Source organism: Aythya marila (assembly GCF_965140915.1).
Source record: "Aythya marila genome assembly, chromosome: 23".
NCBI lineage: Eukaryota > Metazoa > Chordata > Aves > Anseriformes > Anatidae > Aythya > Aythya marila.
Genome location: NC_139064.1, coordinates 6,038,029 through 6,065,415, shown reverse-complemented (window position 1 = coordinate 6,065,415; position 27,387 = coordinate 6,038,029). Strand labels below are relative to the sequence as shown.

At 44.2% G+C, this 27,387-nt stretch overlaps 1 protein-coding gene across 8 annotated transcripts in view; it reads right to left on the bottom strand.

The window, feature by feature from the left end:
• ARHGAP32 (Rho GTPase activating protein 32) overlaps nucleotides 1-27,387 on the bottom strand; it is a 266,569-nt gene that overhangs the window by 154,877 nt on the left and 84,305 nt on the right. For 7 of the 8 annotated variants that reach the window (XM_082777983.1, XM_082777991.1, XM_082777990.1 and 4 more), the window contains one exon: nucleotides 10,992-11,100. In XM_082777983.1, the coding sequence (XP_082634109.1) occupies nucleotides 10,992-11,100 (109 nt within the window). Of the gene's footprint in view, nucleotides 1-10,991; nucleotides 11,101-24,033; nucleotides 24,053-27,387 lie in introns of those variants that run through there. The other variant, XM_082777989.1, reaches the window with a different exon arrangement.

The window sequence follows — 27,387 nt, the reverse complement described above, 5'->3', positions numbered from 1 at the left end:
ATCGCAGTGATCCCCTTCCCAGCACTTCATCCCAGAAACTCACTCACCACAACTGTCCCAAGGCAGACCCCTGCAGCCTGGCAGGGAGCTGCCTCCAAAGAGAGGCCTTGGGACTCTTTGAGGCCACTGAGCATCATCATCCAGTCCCAAAAGGACACCCTGGAGTTGATAACTGGCTGCTGCTATCCAGAACCACGGTGAATTTCAGTCTGCAGCTACACAAGCCAGCCCTGGCGCCGGCTGCTGGGAGGCTGCGCATCCTCACACAACCCGGTCACAGCCACAAGCTTCTGGATCCCACAACACCAGCTGAGGAAAATTAACTGAACGAGACACACTCACTTCTAGGGAGACAAAATCTTTAAAGCCACACTCAATGGAAAAAGCAAGGCCTACAGCAGCTATCACAAACCTTCTTGCAATGACCTCAAAGCAAAGAAAGCAAGGAATGAGTTCAAAAATCAGGCTAAGGATTACCAATTTTTAGGGAGTAATTCATCGCCATATAACGAAGAAGGCTGAATCGTAGGGTTGCCCACAGCCTTTAGCAAGAGCAGCTACGTGCTGACAGGTTTTTCTCAGTCTCTTGGAGCTAAGCCGGGGCTGGGGAACGGAGGGGGGCTGCTGAACGATCTGCTGACAGCAGCTCAAACCTGGTCCGTCTTTTTTCACGTTATGGTAACTGAGAGGCAATGAATACTGACTTTAAAAAAAAACACAAGTATAAATAAGAAACTCCTTTCCCTTCCTGCATGTTCCATCTCATTTTAGAGCAGAAAAAAAAGACAGGGCAAAGTGATTGACAGGTAAATAAATTATAAGTTTTATCCCCCTAAATAAGTACATTTCAAACAAATGTGGCATTTCTTACATTGCAACAACAAAATGTGTAAAAAGAGATCATCTTTGGAATTGGGTGGGAGGAAAGGAGGCGGAGGGTCATGACAGCATAACCCAGCCTTCGGAGCTCACCTCGTGCTTCCTCCCAGCACCGAAATGGGGATGCACAGGCTGATTGCAGGGCTAATTACATCGGCGTCACCACAGCAACCTGCAGAGCATCACCAGCACGCAGCCACCACCAGGCAAACCAGCCGAGCCCGATCCAACAGAAAACTGGTGATAATTATAAAAGATATGGGGATGTGAAACCATCTGAAACTGAAATTCAATTACCTAAAACCCAGGAAATTCAAGCCAGTCATTCACAGACCAAGCAAAGCCGGCCTCCACTGCCACACAGCCACTATTGATACCAGACATGCCACTGAGCACGGCCGTCTACACGGGGCATGATTAACGGGGGTGCTGGGGCTCCCCGATGCCTTAATAAACCCAGACGTAAGTGCTTAACGTGCATTAATGCATTTTAGCCCTTCCTACACATATGCAATTTGGCAGAGGGCTGCTGGGAGCATTCAAAAAATTAGCTAGTACACCCCAGTGCCACCTTTGTCTTCTTCACTGCCATTATCCTCCACGACTAAGAGGAAGTACAGGTGGTAGTGTGTAAATACACGACCCAAATGTTTCACTTAGCAAGACTCTACTTACTGATGCGCATTGGATTAACTTTGAAATAAACAGACGTGCAAAATGCAAAAGCAGGGTGCATTCAAACTGGTGGACACGGTGATCAGTACACTTTACTCATCCAGCCTTAAAAATTTTATATCTTTTTTTTTTCCTCTAAATGCTGCATACACAAAACTCTAAAACAGAAATTTAGAAATTACATTTTTTTCTCCCAGACTGACACTGTACTGCAAGACTGTACACACTGTAAACCGGAGTAAACATAACTGGAAACAATTGCTTCTATAGCATCGCCAACAAAAATTAAATGATTGCTATAAATTAATACTTACTGCCAAAACTACAGTATCCATTCTGGTTTAATTGAACTCATTTAATTGGCAAACTCAAATGGAAGCCAATGTGCCAATTAAGCGATTGTCCCAATTCTTAAAGATTCCCAGGGAGCCTCACGCTGGGAGCTAGCCCGTGGAAGGGAAACAGCTCTCTAACCAAGACGGAGGGAGGGAAAGGACCATATGCAACAAGGGGATACCTTGCCAAAAGCTTCCTAAGGCAAAAAACATTCGATTCATGCAGCAATAATAAGGGAAACGAGTTATGTGAATTGAAAACGAAATGTAGGCTGTTGGTCCGATGCCAGACCAGAACTGTTTGGACCAAAATATTATTACAGCCCGGTGGCCGCTTGATGTGCTGCATGGAACATTTGTCTCCTGTCGAGGCCTGTGCTGGTGATAGTCCCACACTGTCTGAAACCCCATTTCTGCCCCATCGTTACCCTGGTCCAAAGGGCTGCCTGTGCCCCCGCTGCTACACATGATGAGCACCGCAATCCACATCAAAGTGCTGCAGATTATCGGAGTGCTGAGTACGAAAGGTGCTGCTGCATCAGCACACAGCTAACGTCTGAACCTCAAGGTAACATTTTCCATTACATGTAAGTAATGCAATGACTCCTAAGACTGAGGGCCAGAAGCCAGGTGTTGGAGCATCTAGGTGAATAAGTATCTAAAGCCCAATCCCAGCGAAATGTCCACGCCATTAAAAAAAAAAAAAAAAAAGAGCCTACAGGTTGGCAGAGTTCAACAGCGCTCTTCTTTTTTTCAAAAGAAGTACACAGCATTCATCCCACGTGAAAACAGGATCAGGCTAAGGCAACTGCCTGCACACCACTGAACAGCTCACAGTCAGATACCCAGCTGTGAAATTCTGGTGCTGGTTCGTATGTATACAGAGCACAAATGGCTGCAAGCCACTGGAATAGAAAATCCCAAATGTCAGCTCTGACATGTCGCAGGGTACTGTATCCATGCATCTCAGTTGCAGAAATGACAGCATTTCAGTAAACCACCTTTTTGGAAACCACCATAGCTGATGGTGCCAAACAAGTGGGTTTACCACACTGCCTTGTTCTTCAGAGTTTTACACAGTTCCTGGAAGTATTCATCTTGGCTTGGTCACGACTGACATCCTCAGAAACATGCCTGATGTCTTCAATTAAAAGTAAAATAAAACAAAACAAAAATGAAGAGAAAAAAATTAAAAAAGGAACACTAGCTACTCCTATTCTGTGCATGTATTCTTGCAGAAGTCACAGACGAGATCTGGGGCAGCACCGGGCTAAGCACTCTACAAAGAATGAGAAACAAACCCGGCTCTACAAGAGAGTGAAATCTTTCTTTACAATCTACTAATCTCTACACACTTTTATAAATTGTATTTAAAATTAGTTTTCTTGTCACTCCTGTCCCAGATTTAAGACAGTGATATATTGAGGTCTCATTAAAAAGTCTTTGTTACCCTCACAAACCATGGCATGTTACCTTACCTAGTATCAAACACTGGAACCACTACAGGCCTCAGAATCCATCTGAACAGATGTAAGAGATCACTGCAGGGACTTCATAAAGACAGGGTCTAACCCCTGTACCTTTCTAAAACATTTGCAGGAAAATAAGAAAATTCCACCAGCATAAGGCAAAAAGGATGCTGCGTACCACCTGCCAACTGTCCTTCTTCTTATTCATTAACTCATTTGCCAAATTCAAGGATTCTCAATGGCTTCTTATCAGTAATTTAGAGGTTTCTACGTCAGCCCATTTCTAGGCAACCTGATTATAAATTAGTACCACTGGGGGACACGGAGGTTATCTTCTCAATAACTCCATTATTAACTGTACCTCTAGATCCCAAAAGCGATGGCTTAGAGGTGCACCAGGGCGGAAAGGCTGGCATCCTCTGGGTGAGGAACGCGTGCACACCATCAGCAGCGATCTACTGGCGAGCGAAGCCCTGCAGACATTCACTGCAGGACGTGAGCAGGCGGAGGAGCAATCGATCACCTGGATCCTGCTCGGGGCACTATGGAAAGAGATCTCCCAGGAAATAAACCTACCACAGCTTTAGGGCCTTTGAAAGCTTCCAGAGCTGAAAGAAGTGCACACTCTGCAGAAAAAAACAGCCTTGTTCAGAAGACTGTCGTGGTTTAACCCGGCTGGCAGCTAAACACCACGCAGCCGTTCGCTCACCCTCCCCCCTCCCTCTCTGGGACGGGGGAGAGAAATGGAAAGTGAAGCCCGTGAGTTGAGATAAAGACAGTTTAATAAGACAGGAAAATAATAATAATAATAATAATAATGATGATACAATGGTGATAATACGAAAGTAATAATAGTATGTACAAACAAGTGATGCACAATGCAATTGCTCACCACCCGCTGACCGATGCCCAGCCTAACCCCGAGCAGTCCGGCCCCCTCCCCCCGGCTAGCCACCCCTATATATTGTTTAGCATGACGTCAGATGGTATGGAATACCCCTTTGGCTAGTTTGGGTCACCTGTCCTGGGTCTGTCCCCTCCCAGCTCTTACTGCACCCCCCAGCCTGCCCGTTGGCAGGACAGAGCAAAGGCTGAGATGTCCTTGGCTTAGTATAAGCACTGCTCTGCAACAATTAAAGCATCGGGGTGTTATCAGCACTCTTCTCATTCTAAGCCAAAACACAGCATTCCACCAGCTACTAGGAAGAAAATTAATTCTGTGCTAACTGAAACCAGGACACACACATATAAAAAAGAAATCCCATTTCTAGCTGTGGAGTCAGTACATTCACCTTATCTCTCACAGTTCTGCCTGCCAGCTTAAGGCAGCTTCAGGTGGTATCTTCCCAGGACAGCACGGTTTTAAAAGGGTGTGTGAGTAATGAGTTTTATATTTAAAATATTTTATATTTATTTTCACTCCTGTAACCCTGCTTCCCCGCAAAATTTAGACAAAAGGCAATGGTATCGAGCGTGCGTTCATGGCTGTAAGCACAGAGGGCTGCCGAGGGGCGAGGCTGGAGCAGATTGTGCCGAGTGCTGCAACCTCCAGGATCATAAAGAGATGCTGAGAGGAAATCAGAAACATAAGGTAAACGCAATATTAAGTAAAAATACCAAAATATGCTAAAGTTAATGACAGGCTGAGGACAGCTGTTTTGTAGGTTTGTGTGAGAAACCTTATTTAAAGTTTTTTTTCACAACTTCATTTCTCCTAGCACAGAAACAGCACTTTTCAGTGCCCTACAAGGAAAGATGCTCCTTTCCTCGACAGTAACATAACTAGCTCAGAGAAACATTAGGAAATCCATATGCTGCAATATTACTTGGCTCAAATATGGCTTTTCATCCCTACAACTCACAAGTATCTAACAAAGTCACTGTCATCGACTGCATTTTCCAAACTGAGAAAACCGGCGTGTGAAGGTTACGCGGCAGGCCAGCAGCGCGGTGGGACTTGGAGGCTGAGACATGAGAAAAACAGCGGGGCTAATATTAATATAGTCTGAAAGTACAGAACATAACTGGGGGTTGACACAAAACATAGCAGTCCTTGAGGACTGGTCAAGCAGCTGTCTTATTATTTAACTCCTACAAAGTCTGTCTGCCCAGTGTTGCATCTCAGTCTGGTTCTCAGATTTGACAGCATGAGATTTTGTAACTACTATGAAGTTTCAAGAACCACCAAAAGTACCCAGAAAAACTAAATCTCCAACAGAAAATTACTTGCCTTTCTGCAAAACCCCAAACAAGAAAAACAGATGAAAGTACAGATGATAAACGTAGAAAAAAAACAATCAAAGAAGTACAAAGGACTGAAGTTACTCAAGTGCCCAGAATTAACTGACAATGACAGAACTATTAAAAATAGAGTTTCTGTCCTACCTAATATTCATGTTATGGGAGGACGTTCAACCTCTATATATTTAGAAAGACCTTTAGTTTATTTCTTGTTAAAAAGTGGCTTTGGAAACAAAGCAGTTATATAAATTAATAATAAGCACTTCCAAGCATATTGCAGATAAAAGGGGGGAGAGGGAGGGCAGGGACGACTTGGGTATGTTCATCTAACCGTGAATGCATAAATCACCTTTTCCCAAAGTACAAAAACATGTACAAAGGCAAAGTTCAGGAGAGAAATGAACGAGCATCACAGGTCTGTCTGTCGTGTCAGACGTTTCCAGGCTCTCCGTATTGCTGCTGGTCTCAGCATTACTCACCTGGCAGAACACGAAAGTCACTGCACGCGACAAAGCCTGGCACCCAGTTGGGTCTCCAGCTGTCTACAACAGGAAGCAAAGGAGACCAGAGACCAACACAGCAATGTCCAACTCCCCCAGCTTTTACAGCCTCCATTACCCAGAACAAGCAACAAGAAAACCCGAAATGTGCAACGTGAACAACTACCAACCAGAAATTAAGTTTTTTGTGCAGCTCTGAGAAACTCACATAGCATGTGAGCAGCATACTCTGGGAAAAGATCAAACCTGAGGCTGTTAAGAATGCACAATGAAGAATGGAAAGGGAAAGAAGTTTCAGGATTAACATGGTCAGGAGAAAGGCAAATATAGTATATGCACTGGTTAAACAAAACGCAGGGTGTGACGGCGTTGAACCCCTAGAACGAGAGCATTCTGTCAATATTTCCTTCTGACTGGACACAAGGCAGAAGATGAAAATGTAAATTTGATTCATTTAACACAGTAAACATGAGCAAGTGAGGGTTTTTCACCCATCTGAAATGTATTCAGAGGACCACAAAGTAAAAGGAACACCGTAAGAACAAACCCTAAGTACAAGTACCTTTATTACCTACCCCTATGCCTCATTGTACCAAATCACTGTGCAGCAAATCTTAGACCTGAATTTTCTTGTTTATCCTCTTCTAAATCTCTTTTATGCAGGTACCTGGACGGTTAAATTTTTATATTGCTGGCATAGAGCTGTGCAACAGGACACATTCTAAAAAATGAATCAATGGTTAGCAGAATGAAAGGAACAGCCTCTTGTTCCAGCACAGTGTAATGGCCCCAGTCCTTCTGGCCGGGTTTAACAGCTTCTCTTCAGGACAAAGACGTACCCTGACAGAACATCCTGCAAAAGCAGGGCCATTGCAGTATCTTCCCTAACATCTTATGAAATACTACACTGTACACACGCACACACACGCACACATATCCTTTAACAGTCATTTGCTTTCTGTATGGATTCCATTTATTGAAATTCTTTTTTTTCTTTTTAACGCAAATATTTAGTTTGACTCTCCTATGCTCAGAATTTGTGCTAACAGCTATTGAAAATGCACAACTGGAAACATGAAGGAAATGTTCTTCCCTCGTCACTATGAGAACATGGAGTTTCCTAACTTCTTCACTGCTGGCAGCTGGTACTTTTGCCAGATGTTCCGTAAAGCCACTCATTTTCTTCCCCTATAATGAAAGATCCCACCAGAAGGAAAAAAAGTCGAGGGTACATATCTTGTTTCCCACAGTTTTTTGTTTGTTTGTTTTTTTCCCCAGAATGCAGATAAATACACGTATACAGAAAGAGAATTTAGTGCAACACTCCCAGGTGATTTGCAACCACATTCTACTATTTTCTCAGCGACAGGTACTTACTGCCTCACAGTTTTATTGTCTTAACCATCAGCCAGTCAATAAAACTACCAAAAAATGTTAATCTGTACCTCTTAACAAAAATTAGCAAAAACCCACAACCAACAAAAAAAAAAACAACAACACGAAACATCCAACCAAAGGGGTTTTTTTTAAGAATCTCCCCCTCACCAATAATGCTACAAGAGTAAATTGTGTATAAGTAGGGGGCGAAGGGCAGGCTGGGCTAGCCCTTTGTCATAGCTGCAAGCAAGCATTTTATAACATTAAAAGAAATTCTCATTTGTTTGCCAGACACAAATGCAACTTGCAAGACTGCAATGACCGTTTTCTAATGATTACTGAGCTCTCAATGAACAAAAGTGAGACTAAATTTCCATCTTAATTTAAAAAAAAATTCCCCCCTAATGCAAATATAGTAGCACAAGTTCTCCAGGACTGCAGTGCTGAAGAGGAACAGGAAAACATTTGGAATGCCACCTCCTACGCGAACAAATCTTCCTGTCAGAAATTTAAGTTACCTAACTGCTAGCAGTCAACAGGGAGTTTGCCAGGGATTGAAATTCTGCTCAGCTCCTCAGTTCAGCTCTCCATGAGCTGAACTCAACGATCCTTGTGGGTGCCTTCCAGCTCAGGGTGTGCTGACTCCACCGGAGCTGTGTGTTTCCCCAGGATGCCTCCTGCAGCTAGCTGGCTGCCGTTCGGGTCTGCAGCCACCCTCCTTTGCAGGCTGGCACTGACAGCAGTTGCAGGGTCTCGCAGAAAGTTGCAGGAGCACCGCACAACCTGAGCATGCACCTGTCCAGCAGTCAGCGGGCACAGAAGTTTCTAAGCGTTGTGCACCTATGGGGGTTGAACACTGAACAGTGTACGTGAGGACAACAGTCCTGATGAGATGAGGGAAGGTATCGAGCCAGAGCTGGTGAACCTGTCTTCCATTATAAACCATCGGTAGGGAAAAAAAAAAGGAAAAGAAAAACACAAACAAACGCTAGAATAAATGAGGTATGCCAGCTAACTTGTGTTACAGGTGGAGACTGAATTGGAGAGCCGCATTCCTGAGACACACCTCGAAGTTACAGACACCGGTGTCAAGCAGTGATCTGCACAGGAGGCTTGGCTTTAGGGCGCTTTGGAGCACCATGCTCTGAGGTTGATGCCTGAATAACGCTGATTAGAACAGACAGGGCTCCCGACCAGGCAGCACCAATGTGAACTGCTGGCCAAGGCAGAAAGAAGGAAAAATGTACCTGCATATAGAGGAAAAAGATACCTAGGAGGTGACAATTGCAAGAAGTCTACATTAGCTATGGATAAGCACAGGGTCAAGCAGAACAACAAGCGCAGAAAATACCAGCAGAGAAAAAACACTAGTGAGGCCTGAGTTCTCTTTTTTTTTTTTTCGGTCTAAAAATAAAGTTTGAAACAAAATATTTTAATTGTATTATGTGGGGTTTAGAACAGTAAACCACAGAACTGAACTTTGTTGTCTCATTTAAAATTAAAATAAATACCTGGCTTGTAGGGAGGGTACACATTTCCTGAATGCTGTGTAATGAACATTTAACCCCACATCTATTTTATGTGACCCAGCCAAATATTAATGATGATTTAAACTTTAAATAATCCATCAAGATGAATGCTCATGTTTCAGTGGGTTTTGAATGTCCTGCTTGCTTCCTTTGTCTTGTTGGATTCTCCTGTGGCTTCGTGAATAGCATTGATTTCACTTGAACCACATCCTTGGAAGGCTTGTTCAGCCGCTGAAGGAAAGTGAGGTTGAAATGTGTGCTCTCTCACTGTCGGGCACTGTGTAAGCTCAGGGTACCTTGCATCCTTCCTTTTAAAGGTTGTTCACAAAGGTGGTGCTACAGAAGGCACAAGTGCATATGTGACAAGGTCAACGCTCCTAGACAAAGAAAAACTTGCTACTCAGATCTTCTACAGGAGTATCGGTCTTTATGTTACAGCCTGAAATTTCTAAGACAAACCAGAGGAATGTGTCTGCTGCCACGTTTCAAGATAAGCAAGATGGAGTTACTGCCCTTTGTTTCACTGTTCTGTTAACATTAAACCACGATAAAACAACTTATACCTCCAAATTAAGTGTTGCTGGTAATAACAGTAGTCATTAAGATTCATTAAGTACTACCGAATGTCATCACAGGTCTGTATAAAAGTCCTAGGGACACTGGCCATGTACAGTAACACAGCAGTGAAACAACCCAAATGTTTTTCATCAGCCCTGCAATTCCAAAGGGAAAAGGAAAACGCATCAAATGTTTACTGACCAACAGTGAAAATTCCTTCTCCCCCCATATCCTCCCCCAAAGTTGGGGTTTTATCCACAAAGGCCTCTGATCTCACCCTAGTAACCGAGCTTAAAAGCCAACCAGGCAGCCCAGCACCTGGGCTTCTCTGCAGCCCCAGCCCCACCCCTCAGATGGCCGTGGCCGTGCTGCAGTGCAGCGGAGCCCAGCCCATCTCTCACACTGCTGCTGCACTGCTGGGAGCCCGGGAGCAGCGTACATATGGCTTTTCCAGGCTGATGCCCTGCCACTGCCACATGATCTGATGCAAGGGAAAACCTGTCACTGGTCTCCCATCTCAGTAAGTAATTTTAGCCGTGCAGCTGGACTGTCCCCATGAGAGCAGCGATCCCACCCTGAAATATTCAGACCTTCTCCCTGTCCAAGGTCTGTCGCAGAATGCAATTTCCTCATCAGCTTATTATGCTAATGAGGCAATTTAAAAAATCTGAGAATAACAAGCAAGATATAACTTCCAGATGCTCCTATACCAAACAAGGTAGGTCAAGCTTCTGTGAGGTAAGATAACTTCACAAAACCAACTTATTTGACCACTAAGAAAATAACAACCGACTGTCCAGGCTCAGCAAATTCTAGAGGATTTGGGAAAAGTGGAACTGCGGGTACTCTGCTCATTCATTTAAAAAGAAAACAAATCAGGGTGCTACAGTTTTCTGTGGCCCACTGCCACTTGTTCCGTTTTCATTAGGCATGAGAACCCCACTTTTGTGGCTGCTTTTCTGTAATTCCTTTCCATGTGATGGCAGGTAAGCTTTTAGGCTGACATTTTTTATTTCTGTAGACTTAGCCAGCATTTTGCTAAAACCATATTTTTCCACAACGATGCATGCTTCAAAGAGCATATTCTTACAAGAAGTTCCCTTCATGCTCAAAAATCTTACTGAAAAAGAGGTTAATGCAGACTGAAAATCGTTGTGACATTATGGACCTTTTAATTGGTTACTAGACCTGCTTTGGGGCACATATTAATAGGGCAGAAGCGTTATGCATGCTCCTTCTCTCTCTCCTTGACAAAGTGCCAGAGGAAGGAAAGTATTTTGGTCTTATTGAAACTACTGTGCAATCCATTTAAAAATCTGAAATTCAGGGAATAAGAGTCAAAGCAGAACTAGAAAGTACAAGAGCCAGCAGTGTAGATTATTCAGAACCGAAAATAATGCACACAGGAAAGGCAACAAGGTGTTTTACCATAGTGCTGAGAGTCTCCTCCCAGTCCGGCCTCTCCCGGGGATGGATGCTTCTCTGAAGCTCTGGCACAAAGTCATCTTCTTCTCCATGTACAGAGGACTTCATCATTCTGAAAAGGAGGACAGAGAGGTTTGATACTTGGTGAAAATTGCTCATTAATCTTACATAGGTCTGCTCTGGTACTCAGTTCAGTTATGTTGCTTATGTGACAATATAAATGCTTTTATAAAACCAGAAACCCTGCAGACTTCTCAAGTTTCTCTTACTTCCTCTTTCTACAAAGAAGATAAGAGTATAAATCTGGTGAAGAGAAATCTGCACTTCCTAGCCAATCAACAGATAATTTTGTTTAATCACTGCACGATTCACAAATCTTAAAACACTGAAAAATACTGAGGAGTAATTTTCAGTCCTTTTCAACAAACTGCTTATACTGCCCAGGCAAACTCCATTAGCCTAGACAGAGATATACACACTTGATTTCTTAGTTGTCGCTGGATGGTTTGGCCTGAAACAGAGCCTGCTGTTCCCGTATCTTAGCCTGAATGCGTGACCCAAGCCTGAGCCAGCAGCTCTCATCCTTCTTACTGATCCCATCTGCAAGGGTGAGCGCCTTCAGCTGCCCCAGCTCTGCAGGGATGGGCTCAAATCAATCTCGTTTGATCAAGGTAAACTTTTCTCCAGATAAGGAGCTGTATATTGAACACCCTGTGAAGTGTATTTCAAGCCTGTAAAGAGATCAGAGGCTAAGAATTAAAATTCAGAAAGTATCCATAAAAGCTGCCCAGCTTATCCTTATGGCAGCTCTGCTGTTGCAGCCAAGAGCCATTTTACATTGCATTTCAGGGCACAGACCTGAAGTACCGAAGGCCTATGGAAGGTCTAGTGGTATCTATTGTGGTTTCATTACAATACAAGATTCAAGCAGATTTTTACTTTATTAGTAGATCACTATTTATTTATTCAGAGTAACCATATCAATAATCAGCACTACACATACATGGATGGAAAAGCAGGGCTGGTTTAGCTGATCAGCATACACTGTTATGCACCATTTGACTAAAACAAGCATGGTGAATGCCTTGTAAGAAATTTCTTTTGCTTTAGAAAAAAATCTGAAGTTTTGCAACTCCTGAACGCAGTGTGCTGAGGCTCTGGTCTCAGGCTGACACTGCTGGGCCCCACGTGCCCTTCGCACCACGAGCATCCCCCACTGATAGCAGGGCACCCCAACGAGATAAGAGTACGCCTAAACGGTGGAAGTGTACATATACGAAAAGAAAATGTGCACGAAGGTGCCGTGATTCAGGACGTAAAACTGCAATGCTGGCTCAGATGGGAGACTTGCACCTTTACAACACACCTCTTGAAAAGAACTCAATTTTTGTGAACGTGAAGATGTGCTGCTTCCAGAGCACGGCTCTTTCACCTCTCCTTTGTGTAGCAAGAGCGAGCTTGGTGTGTTTCTCACAGCCCCAGCTCCAGCACACGAGACGTTTGCCACGTATTTTAACTGGAAGTTGAAACCTGCTGGGTGCCGAGAAAAGTTTTGGAAACCAGATTGTGCAACACAGAAACAAGAGATAAGCTAAAAAATCCTTATTTTTTTGTATCAACACTGTGATTTTGAAACAGGCACAGGAAGGCTTCCCCCGGGATCTCTGGATGTTGGGGTTTGGCAATGCTGCAATTGTGCCAAATGAATCCAAGCAATTTGAACCAGAGCAGCTTGAGCCCAAAGCAATCAGACAGCACGATGGGATGAAAAGCAGGGGCACATGATTAAGACCCAGCTTTCTAGACCAGCATTAAAACAAACAGCCTACAAAATGCCTGCTTTCTCAGCTTAAAGACTTGAAAATAACAGAACTGAATTTACAACTTTATGATCGCTTTGGATTACAAATGAGTTTACTACACACTCCTCAGGCTTATGCCATTTCCTCCTGGATTTCTCATCAGAAATCTAGTTTTTAATAGCATTTTCCACCAAAGAAAACACTTTCCTTTTGACAAACAAATTTTCTGAATTTCTGATGTTGTCAGAACACAGGGCTGCCCAAAGACACCATGCAAGTAACACAAAAAACCTGGCCAGGCGCCCCTCAACACTCCTGACCCTTACTGAGAGAAGAATCCACGATGGGAAGGAGCCGAAGGAGGCACCGAAACAGGTCTCAGCTCCAAGCTTTCACCCTGTGACGAATGTACTCATGCGCTGATTGCCACGTGTGGCCAGTCAATAACTGGAGGAGCACAGGGATGACCTTTGAGCCCACAGGCGTGTTACCGTACGGCCGGCCCTGTGCTTCCAGCAGCAAGTTATCCTGCAGCAGTTCCAGGTGGGCAGAAGGGAACGAGCTCTCCCGGGAGACTCGGGACCTGCAGGAGACCCAGCTCCCCCCGTAACAAGAACCATAACCCTGCCGGGCCAGGTGGCTTCAACATAAGGCACACAGGGCTCTACAGCAAGTTTATCACGCAGAAGCTGCAAATCAGGAGGGCAGAGATCAGCAATTAAGATTTTAAAACACGTGAACACAAACACGACACGTGTATTGCACAGGCTCTGTGCTTAGGCCGGCTTACGCTGAATTTGCTGGGAAGTGTGAACATGGTGTCAAGATGAGAACGCGGTTTGTGTACAACTGAATTCCTGTAATACAATGTGTAACACGCTCTTGCAAGCTTTCCCCTGTCATAGAAAGGGAAATTTCTTCAAGATAGTAAAATACAAAAAACAAAAAAGTGTCTCAGTGTTTGCCAATTTCCCTGCACACACAAAGCATCTCTTGTATGATTTCTTTTTACCAATAAATACGTAACAGCTTCAAAACAGAGAAAAACACGTTACCAAAAGGATAGGCTGGACTAGACTAGCCTAGCACAGCGTATTTCAGTTGGGAGGGAACTGAAAAGCAGAGTCCAAGTGCCTGACTGCAGGGCTGCCAGAAGTCCAGGCACACTACTGAGAGTGTTCTCCAGCTGCCTCTTGAACGGGGCACCAGGCACCTCACTGGGAAGCCTGTGCCAGTGTTTGGCCACCCTCACAGCAGAGAAACTTCCCCTAATGCCTGGTCTGAGCCTCCCCAGGCGCAGCTCTGTGCTGACCCACACATCCCATCGGCAGCCAGCAGCAGAGGCTGGTGCCTCCCTCTCCACTCCCATCCTCAGGAAGCCGCAGAGGTCGCCTCTCGGCCTCCTTCTCTCCAGGAGACAACCCAGGTGCCCTCAGCTCTCCGCCCTCACAGTGGAGAACCAGGGATGTCAGAGCCCCGAGTCCTTTTTCTGGCTGCAGGCACCGAAGGATCACCAAAGATGTCCCCTGGGCATGGGGAACGCAGAGCCGCGCAGCTCTTCCCAGCAGCCAGATGCTGCTCTGTGTCCTGGACCCCTTCCAGACGTGCTTGGAAAATGACAGATATGGACACTCATACGCACATTGTTATAGACACGTATGCATTATGTGTATCTGACATTATTTTAATTTATGGGGGAAATAAATAGCACTGCATGCGTGTATCTGAGTCACCACCCACGTCAGGCTGCACCAGCACTAATTACCTTGCTTCTGCCACGGATTCTTTTCCATGGGAAGGTAGAACCCCCCGAGTCCCACCAGCACCTACATTTGACACTTATTTTATAAACATTAATGGACAAAATATTAAAGAACCTGCTTTGCTCCGCAAGGCGTATGTTTGGCTATTTTCAGCTGCAAATGACTGAAAATTCACCACAGAATGTAACGCCAGCCCTAACACCACAAATACCATTTTATTTAGAGTGCCATTTCTTCACGTGCTTAGCAGCTCTGAATGCCCTTCAAACGAACTCTGACACCAGGATATTAATAAGGTTCTGTCTGTACAGAGGCCATTAAGCAATCGCTCTGCAGATGAATGAATCCCTCTTCATTGTAAATTGAGAATCAAATGTACTGGAACAAATGTTTACAGGACGTTGCACAAAAGGCACGGCCCGCATTCACACCCACCCGTCGAAGTTCTCCAGTAGGTCAAGTTTATGAATTTCAAGCCAGAGCTCGTACATTTGTACACCGTGCGGCCGTATCAGGGAAGCATCCACTGCCCTTTCTCATGCTCTCAAACCTAATTTGCTGGTTCCAGTACTTGTGGCATGTTGCTTAGGAGGAACTGAGACACCTGGGTACTGACCTCCTGGCCGGGAGGTGCTGAGCACCGGGTGCTGCTGAGGAGCCGTGCCCCATGGGGCAAGGGGCACTGGAAATACAGGTGGGCATGGGAGCTCTGTAGGAAAAGTAATAATAAGTAGGTGTCCATAAAATCGAGTTGCTCTGTGTGTATAATATTGTTTAGCATCACTATTTCCACTAGGCAGCAACTTTCCGTATGAGTTTGGAGGAGTCCCACGTCCACAAACACCAAGTGATTGCATGCTTGTTTTTGTGCAGGAAGAAAAGAACCACAACAAGCGTGTTTCTGAAAGAACTTGGATTAAACCGGGGAGAAAGGGGCAGAAACTTCAAAACCTGGTGAGACTCCTACAAGAATTTTTGTCCCCGTTACTCAGGTTCTTTACCACGCACCACGTCCCACTGCCAGCCCTCAGCGGTGGCAGTAACGGGGCTGCCGTGGACTTGGCTGTCAGCGGGATGCTGCTGACACGCGGACCAACAGCTCTCCTCTGGGTGCTGACAAATCGCTCCCAGAGACGCCTGATGGTTCGAAAGCCACGTGTAGCATGGAGGCATGAGGCTCTCTGAATGCCAGGCTCCTCAGATCAGACAGTTAATTGTCTGCTTGACAGACACTCATTTCGGCCCGGCTGTGTATTTTTTAAATTAAATGCCAAGCCTGGTCTTCGGGTTGTGCTCCCCCAATGGGACAACGGGCATTTCAGCTTTCCCTGCTGCTTCTCCCTCAAGTGACTTTTCTTCCTGACCTCAATTTAGGAGGTGAGAGCAGATGATGACTGATTTATTACTTTATTTATTATTTATACAGCGCTGTTGTTGTGCCTGGAGATTTCTCAGCCAACAGAGAAGCACAGCTCTGCCCTGTGGAAGTGATGATTCAAGAGGATTTAGAGATCCACAGAAAGCGATGTTTTCTGAGATATAAATTCTACCCCAAAAAGCCAAATTTAAATAAGGCTTTTGCTGACAAAAAACTATACTGAAAATTAATGAGCTTTAAACACTATCTGATAAAAATAGGTATTTATGCCACTCGAATAATTTGCATTAAAAAAAATAAAAATAAGATAGGCTTTATCGGGGTGCTAATAACGCTCTGCGGATTAATCTTTGTGCTGCTTGCAGGGAACTGTACATCCACGTGGCTCGTCCTCCTTGCTGCTGGCAGCCATGCACATCTCCAGTAAGCTCCTCGGCTCTGACACCGCCACCGGGTGCTGCTCAGGAAAGGGGAGAGCAGCAGACACAGATGGCAGGGAGCAACCGAAATGGGATCGTGATGCACCGCTGCACGTCCAAGGGTCAGCAGCAGCAAACAGCACGTGTCGGCACCACCACAAGAATCTGCCAGCTGTTCTGTAGATGAATGAGATTTGGGTTTACTTCAGGCTTCAAGAATTCAGTGCAGGTGAGCTACAGCGCAAAAATCCTCAACCCAGTGCTGAGCACGTAAGGCTCAAGGCTTAGCGTAACAGCCTGGATGCAGCATCCCTGTCTCTCCCAGTGCCACCCAGTAGCTTTCAGGCTTCAATCCCCTAACTCCCAGTCACAGCAAAGAAAGGAATGCCAATGGCGAGTCAGTGGAAAGATACCTTGAGAATTTCTGCCTAAGGGCTTAAAAATAACTTGATCAAGACAATGCTAATATATATATATATATATATATATATATAAAATAAAAATATAAAATAACATATATTTTATTTATTATCATCATGAGGAAAGGCAGAAAAACTAGGAAACAAGAACCAAGACCTGACCTAAAGCATATAAACACTGGGGTAAGAAGTTGCAACACAGTGAGAAACTTTGATGTCTTTATTTCTGGCCTCAAACTTATACTACAAAGAAAGATATGTACTGACATCCAAGACATGGGAAAAAAAAGAAAAAAAAAAAAAAACAAACAACAAACAGAAAACATACACCCTCTGCCAACCCAGTTTTCCAAGCAAACTCTGTATCCATGAAATTAAAACTAATACAGTGGAAAGGAAGAAAATAATCATGCAATATGGAAAGCAGTGATAGCTCAAGAGCCCCAGGGACAATGAAACGAGAGATGGGAATTGAAGGCTGACAGGGCTGACCTGAAGAGAATTTAATTTCCCATGTTTTAAATCAGCATTGTCAACACCTTGCTGATTACATTACGTCTATCTGCATTATACTAAATAAAATTTCTGAAGTGTGTCTCAAGGTTCACATAGAGTGAAGACGGAAAAAACCTACAAGGTCAGCTTAAAACACACCTCATAAATAAACAAATGGTAAATGGGACTGTATGTAATCCTTGACCACAAAATGAAAACCTGGCATAACTGTATCGTTTACTGGGATTGATTCTATAAAGTTGAAAGCTGTAACCGCCACTTTTGATGGAACTTCATCATTGGAAGTCAAAATTCATTTGGTTGGGAAGTCACTGGGTAAGAAAAACTAATAGAAAACCAGGATATTACAACAGAAGGATGTTTTCAAAATCCTTTGCTATCATTCAAATATTAGGCAGCAGAAACCAACCTCACTTTCCCTGAACTACTCTGTGTACTTACTACCTGTGCTAATAAAGACGCCCCCGTTGCCTAGTTTTAAACGTTCAGGTCAGTGGCTTTCAGCTTGTGATCGGTGAAGTGTGAGAACAGTCAGTGCGGGTGAGCAGAAGTTGACTAAGAAAAACTCGTTCAATTGTGCTGTGAAACTAGTGAGTAAATACGGACCCTTCCAGGAATGGCTGCTTTGCAGGAAAATTTGTGCACGTGCCCAAATAAAGAAGGCTGGAAATCACCCAGCTATGGGAATACAGGTCTGAACAGGAGCACCACTATTACAAAGACGGAGTATTTCAATTTGAAAAAGACAGAGTAATTCAATTGCAATTTTTTTTTTCAAAAACAAAATCACATAAACCACATCTAGAGAGATAATTTCAAAATGCTTTACAGTAGCAGAATTTCTAGCTTTTCCAATTCACAGATTGCAAATTCAGACTGGCCAAACTGTACCTATGCCCAGGGAAGCTGAGTTAGAAATGATCGATGTACTTCCTATGCTAGAGTTGAATGAAGTACATGATCACTAACAACTGTTACTCAGCTCCTTATAGAAAAGGGGATTTGGAAGGCCACAATTCAAGAATATTTTTAGTTCTGGAGTTTCTGTTTCTACCTTTTTTTTTTTTTTTTTTTTTTTTGAGAAAAAAATCACTTTCTCACTTGGTGTGCACCAGAATTAGATTCTCAGCTGTCTGTCAGAAGAGACTTGCTCTGAAGAAAAAAATTAAAACTTTTTTTTTGCATTAACTTTTAAGAATATATATATTTTTTTAAAAAATGAAATAATGGCCATTTTAATCCAGTATCTTCAGCATTGTCTGATTAATTTTTTAGAAAAGCAAGACCAGACATGTTAGCTTTTCCACCATTGATGCATCTCTACAGCATGAAGCAGAGGCCAGCAGTTGGCCAGCACTTAACAAACAAGCTGGTTTCCTGCCCTGCTTTAAATCTCTGGACACGCTTTTAATACAAGCTCCAAGAGAGTCAGCCAGTTAAGGTCTCTTTGTGCAATGGTTTAAATGAGTTTTCAGATTTCAAAATACCTGCCTAGTTCATTAATTTGCATGGGCATTTAAACCACGGCTTCTGAGCTGCCAAAGAAACAAACCAGATCAGATCGCCTGGAACCTAAAACTTGTGGGCAAAGGGGCAAGCCTGGGTAGGACAGCTCCCAGCTCAGCAAAAAGACATCTGAAGGTACAACAGGCAGCCTGCTTTGTCTCTGCAGCTCTTCCTAATTTATTCAGCACCCCCGAAACGTGTACACACACACAGACGCTGTGCTTCACTTGATGCACCCAGGGCCCCCCACACTTTGTCACCCACACCCCCAGGGGCTGGCAAGGTGACCGAGGTGGAGGAGCCAGCAACAGTGGCTCTCCCAGCAGCACTTCAGCATCCCCCTTTAGGGTGCACGTGTCAAATAGCTGGGCACTGCAGAGATGCTTTTAACATCTCATAAGGTGAGATGCTGGGACAGGAGAAGCCAACACCGTACTATAAACCAAAACCTGTTGCTGTCATATTTTTTTCCTGAAAACAAGATAATTCTGTAGGCATATTGTAAGATCAACCCTAAATCACCTTCAGTAAGTGAGGGTCAGCAGGCCCACCTTCCCTTCCTTCTGCTCCTCTGCCATACTATTTCTTGGCAGCGTCGTTCACTGCTTCCTGGCTCTCCTGCTTGTGCGTCAGGTCCCAGCTCAGCAGCACCCACCTCAAGGCACTAGGTAAGAGCAGAGACACTTTGTGCTCTGGAAGGGTCTGGAATGTGCACCTAAGAACTTTGTTGAGTTGGGCTTTATTAATTTATTAATTTTAAATTAATTTATTAATTTATTAGGTTTTGCATAACTGGAATTTCTTTAAACAATGTATGAAAAGAGTAAGTTCTGGGGATGTTCAGCTTTTACCTGCTTTTAGTAATAGTCTTAGTTATTAAAAAGCTTTATAAAAATAATCTCAGAATCCTTATGCTTTTGCATACATATTTTACTGAACAAACCCACTCTTTTATTTGGCAACGCTTAAAAGACATTGTTTTAGTAGGTGCTTGGCATTTTCTTTCAGAAGAACACAGAGATAGTCAACGAAAAAAAAATCTTTAAGAATAGCTTTCTCTTATCACTTTTGCCCAGTCTAAGAAAAGGAATTGGGAAATCACCAAGCTCTGGCTTGGCTTCCTTTTGTTCAATTCAGGAACAAATATAAAGATATTAAAGAAACTGTCTCTAGGGAAAAGAAGTACTAACCTCTCATTTACAATTAATAAATCACTAAAAGCAGCTCTAAAATTTCAGCAAAGAAGAGAGATGGCAAAGGACAGCTGCTCCTGCCCTTCCTGTTCCTCCAAGACATCTGAACGCGGGTGCTGCGAACAAAAAACTGCTGGGTGCAGTGGCAGAGCAGGATGTCCTGCCTCGTTTCTCCCTCCCTCCCAGGTCCAAGTGATTGAGCCCTGGCACAGCAGGGCTCAGAGCGCAGCCCCTCACCTCCCTCATCCAAATGGCAGCAAGACACGTGCCACCTCACCGAGCTTCGTCAACGCCTGCCACGTCAACGGAGTGGTCCCTGCGCTTCCTCTGCCATCTCTTGTTTCTGTTTGTCGCTGTTAAGATGATGCTTTCTCCTGAGCAAGGCCTTCCTCTCATGTCTTCACTTCCCAGCAAAAGCAGTCCCAATTTTTGCTAGTCTTTAAATACCACAGCGCCAATCAGTAACAAAACCCAGCTGCTTACAGGTAGTCCAAATACAGAAAAGTTTACCTCAAGATTACAAAGCATGACCTAAACCTAGATCCAAGGACATTTGCCTGGGCTGATCTTTCATTCATTTGTAGTGCATTGGTAATGCAAAGCCACAGTAAATTTAATCCTTCCTAATACAAGCATCTATTAGAAAAGTGATGCTTTCAGTACGTGAAATGAGGAACAAGTGCAATCAACTAATCAGTTACAATTAGCCTCGCATGCTATTAACATGACAACTGTTCATAACATGGAACAACACTTAAAAATTGTCTAGTCAGCTAGCTGCTCAGCGGGGAAATCTTGTCCCTAACCAAGCATTCAGACGGAGCCGTCACCTACCCGGAGCTGCCTTTCCATCTCCGCAGCAGTCTGCAGAACCTGCAGAACCTGTGGCTGTTTGTGCAGCACGCTTACAGCACGCTTTGTGTGAGAAGTCAGGGGAAAAAACATCCAGAGAAGACTTGCTAGTGAATACTCACACGGAAAAGAATGGACATGAATTTTGGGGCACCAGAAGCTGATCAGCCAAACAATGAATGAAAGATAAGCATAAGCAAATAACCGAGGAGCAGTTCCAGCTGTTCTGCCTTTAGTGACTCGCCTCAACTGACTGGTGGCCCTGGCATCGTGTTTACAGCCATACTTCTCCTACTGTCACTCCACGTCAGTGGGATCAACAGCAAAAAAGAGGAAAATGCTCACTCCTTTCCATGTCTAGAGATCACTGCTAACATGCTGCACCATTATTATTTCTATTGGATTGTTCTTGACCAGCTAAATGGACTGAAATGGAGGCCTGCAACTACAATAAGCTATCAAGGGCAGATCTGACCAGTTGGGGGTCATCATATGGGTGTAGTATGTGCAAAGCCATACTGTAATTATTTCTGCTGTAGCAAAGAGATGTGTATCATAAGCAGGTCATTCTGAAGCTAACATGAGTGGAAAAGAAAAGCTCCAACCAGGACAAACCTGCCTGGACCACCCATCTGCTACCCGCATTTCTGATGCGCAGGAGGAGGAAACGCCGGTGGCAGCAGCGCAGTAAGATGGGGGGAGCCGAGGGGACGTGGTACCTGCAGGCCATCAGATCAAAGTGCTGTAGGCATCAAAATGCCTCGCAGTAGTTCAGAGAACCCTTCCCACTCCTACCTTGTGCAGAACCAATGTCAGCACCACAAACAGACCCAGGGCTGATGCAGTCTTTGATTATCAAAAAACATTTCCTTTGCCTTTTTGGAATGATTTGCAATTGTTAAGTATCTTTTTCAGTGAGGAAAAAAGACATGCAGGAAAGAGATCATTGATCTCCCTTGCCTGGAGTTCTCAAGGATACAGCTGCAACCACTACTACCCAATCATTTTTACCTTCAACACCCACATATGCAATTTTGGGACAAAAGCATTTGAGCTGGCACACATGTCTGCTGTGAATGGAAACCCTGCTGCTAGGTTTCCTGCTGCCACAGAGATGAATAGAGAAAGAACAATTAGCCAAGGCTTCAGTCTAATTTAGATTTATTTTACTTTTTGGAGGAGAGACTGAGAGATGATGCATCATAAAACAAAAACATTAACTCTAAAGGCTACTCAGAAGAACATAAAGCTGAAATACCATGTTTAGCCTGTATTATGAAGACTTCTGATCATAAACACTATTGTCTAGTGCCCAGTGACCCCAATTATGCTCAGAGCTGTACTTGACTGTGCTGGGAGACTATAAAATGTCACAGCAAAGACTAACTACATCAAAGCAGACAAGAGGTGAGTAAAGAGAATACCTCCATTTTCCAAAAACCCACAGTAGCTGACAGCTCAAATAACTTGTCCAATATTTCAGAGGAAGACTGAGGCTAAAGTAGGAAATAACTTCAGTTTTGCAGCTCCTAGCCACAAAGCCCCTAAATATAAAACTCCCTATCAGGCCCTAGGGGAAAATAATCAGGGCACAGGAAGAACACCCTCCTGAGCAGACAAGGATCGCACATGCTCTACCCTCATCCATTCCTTGCCACGTGATGCTGTAGCCTGGTGAAGAAGTGATGGAGAGCCTCCCCCAGTCCGGTCCCACTCAGCAACAGATAAATAGGGCACTCTCTCAGGGAATTCATTGCAGAGGCTCAGGACAGCGTTGAAGTCTGCTGTTTCCCAACCGATGGCTCTAACCACTAAGGTCTGATGCAACACCTCCGCCTCGCCTTGCCCCATTACCTTCTTACAAAAAGCAGAGGAAGAAAAAGCAATAACCCATGTAAAAGAAAGACTAGGATGACTAAACCCTGAAGCACTGGGCTGCAGATACCAGTATTATCAAAGCACCCATCTGGCACGGCTTCAAGACAGCTCTTCTATCCAGCCATGAGGTTTCCACAGCAGCCTAAGAAGTCATGCAAGGGCTCTGCAAAAGGAGCAGCTCCCCATCGCTCCCAGCTGCCTGCTGCCATACCTGCCCCATGCCAGCAGAGCTGCTCGCCCATCTCTACTGACACTGCCCTGGAGGAAAAATAAATGCATTTTGAGAAGGACTAGCTTTCCACTGGGCCACAACAAAGCAAACAGCTAAAAGAACTATTGTTGGCCTAATAAAAGTGTCAGGGGTGGAAATGGCTCAATTAGCAACAGGACCATTTTGATTCACCTTCACTGGGATGTAGCTTCAGAAAGAGTGGATGACCTCCTCCTGTCCTGTGAAGCCTGGCTGAGCTTTTGCAGATCCCATCCTGATGCATATGTGCATCTCTTCACATTGAGTAAAGAGAATTTGGACATTTATCTTAGCTTTGCAAACACTGGAGCTGGGGACCTGAGTTGTCAGTGTGCTGCAATGCTTCATCATGCAGCATCACCCTAAGGTCTCTGTGAATGCTAGAGCTCAGGAAAAAAAACAGTTTTGTTGTTTGTTGTGATTTAAAAAAAAAATTAAAAAAAAAAAAAAAAAAAAAGCACCTGAAACACTCTGGGGGAAAAAGATGTCAAACTTCTGTTTCTTTTTTTTTAATTTGAAAAACTAACTATGAACAAAATATAGGTGTTACAGAAACAACCTGTGTCTAATAACATTTTAAAAGTGAAAAAACCATCATCTGTGATTTTTCAGCCTTAGAACAAAAAAGCTTTAGCTGTACCACTTTCTAATTCTGTGGTTTTAGGTAACCTCTTTAATTTTATATCAGGCAGGCCAAGAAAGTCCCTGAAATGCCAACCCAATTTTGAAGGAATAAAGGGGGGGAGGAAGTGAACTACATATTTGTAGATGACCTAAGCCTGAAAAGACATTCAAAGAACAAAAAGAGTACCCCCTTTCTAATATATTACAGGGATGAAAAATATGAGCGGCGTTAAACTGCCTCAGCAGATGCCAGCAGCGGAATGTATGAAAAAGCAAAAGCAAACAAGGAGTTTTGTTCCCTCAGCTACAAGATGAAGTGTCTGCATTTGCCTGCTAACTCCGTGTAAGGCAGAGTCTTAAGGAATCTTTAAATGTTAACATTATCACAGGAATAACAACTTACTGAGCACAGGTCACATTCTGCCATTAGGACAGCCTCACTCACCCCGATCACAGAGAGGAACCATGGGACCATCAGAAAGGGGTTCCGCTGCGCAGAAGTGCTTGAAATGAGTGCAGTTACATTAAACGTAGGAGAAAAGAAGAAAGGTACGTGACAATCCGATTCACGGCTCCAGGAAGCATGCCACACAAATGACTGTTGAGTTGTGCAATGACTCAGCAGGAAAAAATAAAATAAAATAAGAGAGAGAAAAAGAAAAAGGAAAGAAGAAAACACTACAGCAGCAGATAGGTCAGTCTTTTCTGTAAGAAATAGCATCTATTGTGGAAAACTAAGTGAATAAATAAATAGAAACAAGAAGAGCTCCCGCCTGGAATTCCGCCTGCCTGCCTCCCTCCTCAGCCTCACCCGCTGCACACCTGAGGCAGGCGGCAGGGATCGGGCTGCCCTTAACCCCTGCTGCACCTCCGCCTCAGGAGGCTGGTACCGCGCCTCTACAGAGGCTGCTTTGCTTTGTGAGCAGTACAGAAGGAAACTAAAGCCTCGCAGTAAGTCAGAGAAGCACGAAGCTGAAAGAAGACGCGAGCCTGGGGAAGCTGGCACAACCCCAAAAGGAACTGGGGTGGTGCAAGACAGGAGATGGTCACCCCCTGCCCCGCGCCTGCCGAGCCAGCGAGGACGGACAGGACAGCCACGACATGATGCTTCTGCACCTCCTCGGTCATTCTCCTGAGAAACTGGCATGAAATGTAAGCTCCCGTTCTACTTGCATAGCTTTACAGGACAGCTCTCCCGTGTCTGCTGAGGCTGAACAGCTCTCACGTATCTCCCTGAAAGGGAGAGATTAAACGTTACCTGTTAAACACACATGGCACAGGCCAAGCAGACAGATGAGGCGAGTCAAGGTGTGCAGATTGCGCTGCTCAGTTTGAACAGCCTTGCACTCATTCCCTCCTTTGCAAAGCTCTATGCAAATAGCTTTTCAAGAACATTTAATCCTCCACCCTCCTGAATTGCCACTGAAGCCTTCGTGTCCCTTCAGTTTGTAAGCTGCCTGCAGGAGACACTCCTGGCACTAAGTCCGGCAGCCTCGAGCCATGAGCTGAAGGGCAGCGAAACTTGAGCAGGTGCTGCCACGCTCTCCAAGGCTGGGGTAGAAAAAGCAGACGGATCAGGTAACCCTAATTCCTTCCACCATTCTTCACTTACAAACACAATCACTTGAAAAATACCATGAGCTTCCTCCTCCTCTGCCTTTAAATCTCTCCTGGCACAATTGCACCAGTATAAATTCTATGGGATATCTGTGCTACCATTTCGCTTGTGCGTGGGGGTAATAAAAGATGGGAGGATACCAGCACCTTCCCTAAGCAACAAAATTTATCTGTATAACTGTGTTGGCTAGGGCAGAGAACTGCAACATCAGAGGAGAGGTGGGGAGAGAAAAGGACTCAGGCATACATTAGCACGTAGAATGATTTTCTACATGCTTTCCTTTGCCAATACCATGCAACCCTTAGCGTAAGGTGCTGTCCCTTCCCACTGCTGGGAAAATTAATCCCTGCTGTCCTGGGACAAGGAAAACTGGGGCTTTATGGACAGCAAAGGAAAATACATGTGTTTGTGTAGATGAATGGCTGGCAAAATGGACTGTGGACCTTTGCATCAAAATAAATTACAGTTAAAAACAGGAAGTCGTAGTGAGGAGCGCAGCGTCTGCAACATCCTGCTTACACCTGTGTCAACACAACCCTCCCCGGTGCCTTGGGCAGAATTCTTACAATTTAAAGGGTCGGGAGGGAAGCTTAAAACACAGGGACAATCCTGCTGAAAATTACACTCAGCCACTAAATCCACTTTCCAATCCTGTTTCAAAAGACCAAGAGGAATAAGATAAAGTTTTGCCCTGAAGTAATTTTTATACTTAAGCCATATAGCTCTTCATAGTTAACTCAAAATCTTCCCGTAAAAAAGCTTCATTTTGTTACCCTGCTTAAAAAAGTGTAAATAATGCACAAGAAGAATGGACCCGCTGGCTGAGCCACCGAAGCCTGGAATAAGACCCAGGAGCGCTGGCTGCCTTCTTTCCTTCCCACAGAAGGTGAGCCTGGACAAACTTCTATCTCCACGCTGACAAACCCAATGCCCACAGGAGGCCCCAAAACACAGAAGCACATCATTTCTCCTTCCCAGCCACTGCCCACACACTCAGGTTGATGGGGAAGAAGTTATGGGACAAAGATAACTGGTAGGCTTCTGCCTTACAGGTTACGCAGCACACAGCGTGTTAATTTTAAGGTAACATTCATTACAATTCCTATTGCATCACAGAAGCTGGCATATTTCACCATAGCCTTTAAGTGTTCTGACTCATGCTATCAGTAATAAAATGCCCTCTTGGGAAAATAAATAAATAGACAAAGCCTTAACTGATTCAGTGACGTACCTTCCAGTGAAAGCACACTGTCTGATTATTTTAAGACGTTAAAATGGGCTGCAGGTGCAACATGTTAACCTAAATGGACAGGTGATGAACAGATTTATAGCTTTTCCTGTACAACAGGAAAAAAAAAAAAAAAGAAAAAAAAAAAAGAAGCGTTGGTTAGCTTTTGAAAGCATTTGTCTCAAGCACTCAAGGGTAGTCTGGAAAATGAAAGCATTTCCATTACCTCGGCACTTGTGCAAAAAGTCAGGACGATGAAGTGACCAGGTTATTATCCTTCACAAAGAAATTAGATATTGTTGAAACCAGTGCACATTCATTTTAGTGCCCAGGAAAGATGACAGTCAACAGTGCTCTTCAGACTTCCCCCCGTTCTCTTAGGAATCTTGATGGTTTTAGAACCAAAACACTGAAAGGAGACTTTTTAGCGCGTAATGAGTAACTCAGCAAAAAGGGAAGGCTTGGAGACAGCAGTTTTTTTTTTTTTAAAAAGGTAAGAATATAGTGGAAAAAGCAGTAAGTGTAAGCTCCTTCTCTGCTCTCCCCTGGATGGGGCCGGTGGAGTCCCGGGGCTGTGGCCACGTTACCAGCACCAGCCCATGGCCCCAGTACAGCCCCCCAGAGCTCTTCACGTCTCTGGGGCTGGCTCCATCCCAGGCACAAAGAGGCTCACCGAAAGTCTTCTCAAACTTGGTCCTGATTTATTTATTTATTTATTTATTTATTTATTAATATTCTGTCCTTGTTTGAAAATACATTTGAGGTTGCTGTGCTACCCAAGTTCTTCCTTATGTCAAACTGAACACAAAGGACTCAGCTGCTCTGTTCTTTTCCCTGAAATACATCAAATTAATCAGGTAATTAGTCAAAGAGTTTTAAATTTAATGTAAGATTCATAAATGTGCTTTGCAAGGAAACTCTTGGCACTCATTTCTATGAATTTCTCAAGATCC